This window comes from Glycine max, chromosome 1 (genome assembly GCF_000004515.6).
Source record: "Glycine max cultivar Williams 82 chromosome 1, Glycine_max_v4.0, whole genome shotgun sequence".
In the NCBI taxonomy this organism is placed as follows: domain Eukaryota; kingdom Viridiplantae; phylum Streptophyta; class Magnoliopsida; order Fabales; family Fabaceae; genus Glycine; species Glycine max.
In genome coordinates, this window is record NC_016088.4 from 1,868,413 (window position 1) to 1,877,352 (window position 8,940).

General features: G+C 35.7%; 1 protein-coding gene across 1 annotated transcript; it reads right to left on the reverse strand.

Annotated features, from left to right (window-relative positions):
* Positions 1-487: 487 nt before the first annotated feature.
* Positions 488-3,123, reverse strand: LOC100794888 (probable E3 ubiquitin-protein ligase EDA40). The gene is made up of 2 exons (XM_003517085.5): positions 2,393-3,123; positions 488-2,232 (listed from the first exon to the last, which is right to left on the reverse strand). The coding sequence occupies exons 1-2, from the start codon at positions 2,759-2,761 to the stop codon at positions 559-561; spliced, it is 2,043 nt and encodes a 680-aa protein (XP_003517133.1). The 5' UTR covers positions 2,762-3,123; the 3' UTR covers positions 488-558.
* Between the last annotated feature and the right edge of the window lie 5,817 nt (positions 3,124-8,940).

An 8,940-nucleotide genomic window follows, 5' to 3' on the forward strand; every position in this document is an offset into this window, starting at 1 on the left:
AAAACTGAAGTACTTGCATTGCATGGCATTATCCTTTGTCAGGATCTGTAACCAGTAACAAGTACTAGGCCAGGCCCCAACCCTTCTGCTACTTTAACCTCACTAAGAGCCCTAACAGCTCATGCACCCAAACAAAGTTTACTATTAATTTTTATCGCATTCTGTAGATTAGACCCACCAACTGCGTCTATTATTAATTGGTCTTTGGGAACAAAATAAGCACCTATTTTTTTATAAAAAAAAATTATTCTCTGAATACTCTATGTATCGATGTAATTATTTTTCATAAATGAATTATGGGATTTTCGAAAATTACAAGAGGAAGAAGAGGACAAAAGAGAAGAAACAGCCACACTGCCCAATCAACTCATGTGGGTTCACTTTGCTATCACTATCGCTTCCTTTCTTTCCCAGAAAGGTTCTAACCGTCTAGTACCCCTTGTCCCGATTATCATTCCCTGGCTCATGATCATTTTCTAAAAATCAATTTTCTATTTAATATTTTCTTTTTTAATCTATGCACAATAATACATTTCAAAAATAAAATAAAAATTACAACTAAAATCTGGCATTCTCAAATCCATGCAAGTCACTAACTCTGTTCATAGACTTTCTCATGATAGCCACTTTAGCCAACCTCTCAGCGGCTCGCCAAGCCGAAGTCGGCGTAAGCGGCTCAGCCTTCTCTTCAACGCGACTGTTTCTCAGTGTTTGCCTTTGCCTGCGCCGTTGAAGCTCGGCTTGTTCGGCTTCGAGCCAGCGGAGAAACTCCTCATCCGGCTCACTTGACTGCAAGAGAAGCGCGCGAGCCGAGGAGAGCAACTGATGAGCTCCAGTGAGATCATTGTGTTCCGCGAGCCGGCTAGACTCAGCGACGGCTCGTGCGGTGACGTGGAAGTTCCGCAAGCGTTCGATCCTGGCGCACGATGATCGTACGGCGTGGGGACGGGGAACGAGCATTGCCTGCTCAACGGGATTTAAAGGCTCTCGAGTGAGAGGGTCCCGATAGGAAGATCGTACGGTCAGAACGTGGTGGGACCCAGCGGAAGCTGCAGGTACCTTGAGCTCCACGAGCAATTCTATCTCTTCTTCGACGTAGAGGTCGCCGAGACGGATCCAACCCGACGACCCGAGTGGAACGGGTCGACCCGAAAATGAGTACACGCCCGCGATCTCCACGGCGCGTGATCGAGACACCACCTCTAACTGAATCCTAACGTCCTGAGCCACCACGTTCAACAAACCTCCCACGAATTTCGCGAGCGCGTCGTCGGAAAGCGCGTGGGGAGACTCTCCCAGCCGCACCGCGTGGACAGGCACTTCAAGGTGAGTAAGGCGTGTGGTGGAAACGAGCGAGGGTTTGTGGATACTGATCCCGGCGTGCGAGTCCTTGATATCGGAGAGGACTACAATGCTCGCGACGACGTTCTTCTCGCGGCGGTCCTCGAGAACTTTCGCGGCTTTTTTCACAGCATCATTCTTCACCGGAGTTCCTTCTCGTGTTCGGTCAATCGCAGCGAGGGCGTCGACGATCCGACGCGCTGACCGCTGGCCTCCGCCGGTCATACGCCGCAGCGGAAGCAGCCGCTTGGATCCGGCGGAGAATGCGACGATAGAAAGACGATCGGTTGGACGGAGCGATGAGATCACTTGCCGCATGGAGTTTTTCATGAGGCGGAGCTTGTTGCCGGACATGGCTCCGCCGACGTCGAGCACGGCAACGAGATCAATTGGAGCTCGACGCGCCGGTTTGGTCAGGTGCGGCGGCTTCAGCTTCAAAACGACGACGTAACTCTCGTAGTTTCGGTTGGCGGCGACAATGGCCACCTCCGGCATCAACGATAGCTCGAGGTTCCTCCTAATTGCCGGAGAGGACGGTAAATTGGAAAGTGGATTGACATTAAAGCCCTTAAACTCCGTTTTAATGTTATCATCTTCGTCTTCGTCTTCGTTTTCGGACTCGGGAATAGGATTGAAGCGAGAGAGTGAAGTTGGAGACATGAGAGGCTCGTCGTCGTTGTAGACCTTGAATCCTCTCTTGTCGCACTTGTCGTTGTTGTGGTTGATGGAGAGCACAGGAAGCTCCTTCCAGCTTGTGTTGCACACGGGGCACGTGACGATCGGGTGCTTCTTCACTATGCAAGGGAAGTGAAACGTGTGAGAGCATTCCGCTGTGAATATTGCAGTTCCTTGCCCACTCCTCACGCTCTGCATACAGATTCCACATCGACTCTGCACACACCAAAAAGAAAAAAGAAAACAGCCATTAAAATTCAACCATTATAAAGTGATTAATAGGCATAAGCACAAGCATAACATAAGTTGGTGGGTTTAGGAAACTAGTTAAGTAGAGAATCAAAGTTTGTAACTACTAATTTCTTTGGTTGCTTACTTTGGATATGCGTAGGGTGGATTTGAGAAGTGAGAAGCTGGAAGGTGACTTGGGGGATGAGGGATTGGAGTTATGGAACAACCTTGGAGTTTTTGTTTTGCATTGAAGTTTTGGGCTGTTTGGGACTGAGCATGTGGTTTGACATCGAAGGCTAGGGGTTGATGAAGGCTGAGACTCGCACCGGGGTCTTGATGGGTTGGAGAAAAATCCAAACTTGGAACTGTGATTATTGTTGTTGTTGTTGGTGGTGGTGGTGGTGTTCTCGCAATGCTGTTGTTGTGGTTGTTGTTGTTGTTTCTCTGTTAACACTTTGGGTTCTCTGTCTTTGGGGATGGATGTGCAGAACGCTCTTCTCCACCCAGTAACCATTCTCTCACTCTTCTGGATATCACTTTAGGAGTTTGGTTGATGGTATGTGGGTTTTAGAGGACAAACGAAACGCTTCTGAGCATGAAAGTCGATTACAAAGGGGAAAGGAGAAGAAGAAATAGATTAGATTCAGAGACCCTTTTCATGTTCCTCTTTTAATTCCTTCTATTATTTCCATTCCCCACCATGTAGTATTTATCTATGTCTTGACCTATATGTGTGAATTTCTAATTTTCTGTTTGGGGAGCCCAAAAAGAGCACCTCAATGGAAAAAAAGCCTTGGCTGTTGCTTCCAAATTGAACACAGTCCAAAAGGGGTGTATATAATAATATCATAAGCACGTTAAATCCTAGAAAGACACAAGGGTTTTGACTATAGTTGGGAATATTATTATCCGGGTAAAAAAGGTGGGAAAAAAAATGGTGGTGGGGGGGGGGGGGGGTCTTGGGATTAACATGGGCTAAGTAACTGGCAAGTGGAGGTTGCTAACTACAGTAACAAGTCAACGCTCTCCCTCCTTGGAATTGTGCAAACACTGTCTGATTCCCACGTTATGGTCACCGACCCATGCAACAGTGTGAGATCGAGAACCGTCTCCATCTCTGCCTTTGCACGCACAGAGCTTCATTCATGGTTTACTCTGATTCATCCCTTTCGCCTTAATCTTCGTCAGTTTTCCCTTTTCCCTTTTCCCACAAAGCAAAAATCCCCCTTGAATAAGATATTCATTCTCTAACTTTCTCCTTTTATTTATTTATTTATTCAAAATTCAAATTTTATAAATTTATTTATTTGGTTGGTTGAAATGTGCATGAAATGAATTACTACTACTACTCACGAGTTTCAATGAGCTGTATGTAAGTAAGTACCGTGATTCGGCATTAAGTAGCTGAGCCAACTTTTTTTGATACCTATAATCTGGTTCGTCCGTAGTGGGCTCCATTTCGTTGGCGTTTGATATTAATGGTGTGGGAATTTGTGATGTTCATGACACATAGACCAGTCCTTCACCAGGGAAGGGTAAATTCGTCATTCCATCCCTGTACCTCATTAATTACCATAACAATAAATTATTAATTTGAGCTCTAGTCATTGAATTGAATAACGGCCATTGGTTGGGTGTCTGATTTTTCTTCTTTTTTTTTTTTTGTCTTTTTTTAATCCTCATCGATCCCAAGAAAATGCTCAAGCTAAACACTGTAGTAATTGACCCACCACCAACGTTATTAGCACCTTTTTTTTATATTAAGGAAAACTTTTTGTTTTGGTTCATACATTAGAGACTTGAACTCTTCTTTTACATCAACTTTAATGGGTTTTTGTAACTTTGGTTACTCATGAGGATAATTATCAACTAGTCTCGTTAGAACCCCTTATGGCACAAAGCTGTTTTAGACACGTTATTGTCGACATTTGCCAATTGGGGCATGGCTTAATGACACCTAACTATATACTCCTAAACCTCTCACCTCTTCGTTTATTGAACTTGTAGATAAAGATCAAACTGTCCTCCGAAGAAGTAAATATTTTAGCTGCCAAAACAAAGGGTAATTGATTGTAAGTGAAATCAAGGTTGTCAAGCCTTTATTTGAAACCCTCCATTGATGATGTAGTATTTGGCAGTGACTAAACAGAACTTGTGATTTGACCTGATATGAAACGGAACAAAATCGTTCCCATTCAACCTTCAAACCTAGGTGCCCATATTGGTGTATAATGATATCATGTTTTTTAATCACTTATTTATCTTAAGAATAATAGTTAAAGAAATAAAAGTGAAAATATATATTTAATATCATTAATTCTTTTGCCGACAAAAAAAATTAATATTATTAATATAGTAATTTTATAGTAAATTTAATAAACAAGTTATTTATAAAAGTCTTGATACTTATTCTTATAATAGTAAATAGTAAATAACATAATTCACAATTACTACGAGAAAGTTCGTAACTATTGCAGTCAAAAGTCATTGATATTACCAAAATTGTCCGTAATTTATTGTTTCTTCTGTCTCGTAACAATTACTATCATCCTGATTTTTTTATAAGACTAAAGAAAATTAAAAAAAAATAAAAAAAGAATAATAATTTTATAAAATAAGTCTTATCAATAATAATTTATATATAACTTTTTTTGTTTATCATTAATATTTTAAGAAATATAAATAGAATAAATAAATTTCACTTTTAATTTGAGCATTATAAACAGCACAAAGAGAGCAATTATTATACATAAAGAATTAGAATAATTATTATGCTGAGACTTATTTTTTTATACGAAAGTTATTATAAGAAACAGAGTAATTTTTATATAATTGCAGGGTAACTTTTGGAATCAAGTACGTACGTCAATACTCTTACCATAATATACTTTTACCATATTTTTAAATGAATTTTTTTACAGTACTTATTAACTTTTCTAATCAATACTCTTAGTCTCTTACCATAAAGGATAACCAAACTCATGATTACTATAAGAAAGTTCATAATTACAAACAGGTAAAAACTGTCAATAATAGCAAAAAAATCATCAGTAGTGTTCAATTTTTAGTGATATATTATTAACGTTCGCGTAGCTGTTAAAACTAAGCACGTTTTTTTTTTCTCAGTGGCCAAAATGAAGCTAACTTTATCAATGGCTTAATTATCCGTAATTACTAATTACCGATATCCACGACTGGATAGTCAATAAATGCATGATAAAAATTCCATGAGTTTTGTGGATGACTTTACCATTATTGGCAATTTCATCGTCAGGGATGGATTTTTGTGATTTTCTAAATAACTATCAATTTTAATTTTATTTTATTTATTTAAATAATATAGAAAAAATTATAAAAATAAAAATATAGATAAAAATTATCATATATGTAAATAATAATAATTATTATTATAATATTTAATAACTACAATATACAAATAAAATAAAATAAAAACTAAATACTTAAATCTTCAACATAATCTTAATCAAAGTGATCACCATTAATTGTGACCTTTATGAGGCGATGATGATAATAATGGTTGTTGAATTTTATATGTGAACTTTATCTGCGTACTAAACACAATTATTTTAATTTAATTAGTAATTAAATTTGAGTTCTAACTTTTAAATATAGAATTATATTAAATATTTAAAGAAAAACTTTATCTCTCTTAATGGTCTATCCAAGTTAAGCAAATTTTTTGAATTTTAACTTAGAATTATATTAAATACTTTAAAGAAATTTTTTTATCTCTCTTAATGATTTATCGAAGTTAAGCAAAATTGTTTCTCATAAAAGATGTGTATAGACAAAAAAAAAAAAATTGAAAAAAACTAAAATTCTTGATAGAAGTGAGAGACTCTAAGATACTAGTAACTAGCACTGAAGTTAACAATATCATATATATGTCCTTTCATCTTTCCATTGATCACATTTGCTCTCACCTTCAAGGATCTAAAGAGATCTCTATAACGTATATATGTTAGTTTGAGACCGAAACGATCTCACCTTAAAATGTTCCTATATATTCTTAACTAAAATTAAATTAAATTAATTATATGTGATTTGAGGTAAACCTAATATTGTTTGGCGAGAGGGTTCATCTATAAACTCTTCTGAACCTTTTCCTCTCATGTGAGCAGTTTAGCATGTTTCATTGATGAAAGCATTTTTTTTCAATTGGTTCGTAAAAGATAAACTTATTATGTGTTTGTTTTCACGTTTACACAAGTTTTACGCACATATATTGGAAGTAGGAGGTTCATGTTTTAGTGTAAAAGATCGATTTTGACATGGTTTTTTTAATGATATGTGTGTATATATATTTGATGGGTTTCCAAGCACCCACTTTTATATATATATAAACTAAGGTTTAAAAGAACTTGATATATAAATAAAAGAAGTGCATACTTGACAACATTCATGCATGGAACCCTCCCCCCTCCAATATGAAAAAACTTATCCTCTTTTCTATGTCTAATTCCTTTGTACATGATATGTCAACGGGGCAAAGGCACACAGAATGAGTATCGAGTATTAGATATTCGTCAACATATTTTCATATTTGTTTCAGATATTTCACATGTTGAAATTTGTTATCTCATTTTTGTATCCGATGGGTATCGAGTATTCTCGTTCCGGTTCAAATTTGTAAAATAATTTTTTTTATAAAAAAAATATTAAAAATATAATTTTAGAAGAAAAAAAATTGATTGCTACACATTTATTTTTAACTACTTATAAATCAATAAATTCATTAACACATTTGTCTACAAAACTAACAAAATGACATCCTCATCCCGATTCCATTTAACAAAATCGGGTAATTCTCAAATCCAAATCTATACCCGATCAACTTGAGTATTTTTCGTTAAAGTCGAGATGGATTCGGATGAGTACCACGCATATGAGTTATATCTTGTGCATGTTGTTACACCTTATTAAAAATAAGTGTCCCACAATAACAACAAATACTTTTTTACGTGAGTCTAGCTAGCTATCCAATTAGGGCGTTTTCCCTTTTTTTTTTTTTTTATCAGCCAAATATGAAAATGTATTAGAAAGAGGGTACCAGAAATACCTTAAAAACATTACAACTGAAACCAAAAGCTTCACAGTAGGCATCCAATTTGTAGTGCGTTGTCCCTTACAAATTGTGGTAAGCATATTGGATAGGTGTGGTCACTATCGTGAACCCTTGTGGTTGAAGATTCTTGATTCTTCGGATGATTGGCTCATTCTCCTCAAACCATGTTACATAACACTAATTAAAAAGTCACTGCATGCACTATATAACAATAAAGCTAAGAAAAAAAAGTAAATGATGAATTTAAATATATCTTGTTTACCATTTTTTTTTCAACCACCATAATTAATGCATAGGCTTTGGTTTAGATGCACTTAAAGTTTCTTGTTTCTACTCAAGGGTGTATTTTACGAGAAATTAAATTCAAGACCTCTCTCATAAACTTAACGTATATTGCAAACTGATCCATTTGGTTATCAAGTTTACCTTAAAGGTGTTAAATCATTTTTAAGTACATCCATAGAGGTTTTACTCTAAGATGAATATTATTCCTGAAATTGGGAGCAAATATTTGCAATCGTGGACTAGTATGCCTTGGTTGTGAGAAAAAAACCAAACCAATTAAAAAAATAAGTTAATAAAACCAAATAATTTAATTAATTAATTAATTAAAATAATTTTAAAAAAATAAGCTAATAATTCTTACCCTCAGCTAGTAATTAAGAACAATGATATGATCATCTTCAGTCATTTGCATTTTTGGGGAGTCCAGTCAACACTAAGACACTTGACTGACTTCAGCATATCCCTAAGGTAATTCATATATAAGGTGTGGGTGTTCCAACTTTGAAATGTTTTGAGAGTCCTTGACATACATGATATTAATATCCATAAAGACCCTTTGCATCAAGCATAAAGAACACTATTAAATACAGGTAAAAATAACTTTCAGAGGCTTTTTTAGAGAACCTTGACTCCTCAACTCAATAAGAATTTGAGTATGAGATCTGTTCTTGATTAAATTCTATGAAGTATAAAACGACCGAAAGAAAAGTAAAAAAGTGTTTTAAAAACACACGATTATTGAAAAATGAGCATCTGGTGAGATTATATTATTTTTATTAGTGGGAATTTAAATTTACTATATAAACATAACAGTAACTTTTTTATTTAACCAATAAATTTAAGTACAGCAAAACTATATATGTTCACAATCCGAAAAATAATACATAAAACCCAAATATCTTAAGGTAGATGGAGAAGTACAGTGCTCAACTAAATAAAACATATATCAATTTTCATTTATGAAATAAGTTGATTGCATGTGCCATTGTGGTTTTGTATTAATATTTATACGGAAAAAAAGATCAAAAAAATAAATCAAAACGCTGTGATAAAACTTGATTAAAAGTAGTTTCTACTAAAATAAAAAATAACTGAGCCGTGAAATGTTGACATTTCACCAATACGGTAATGGCGAAGTCTGAAAGGTTCAGCCGTTCAGGTGCTTAACACATTTTAAGGAAATGCAGACTTTCTTATGATCATGAAAAGGCCAGGTCTAAGGGTGCAGGTTTCCCTGTAAAGTTCTCATTATCATCATCATAAAGTTTCTTTTATTTAAAAAATAAAATATATAATTTAACTCATTTCTCTTTCCTCAACTC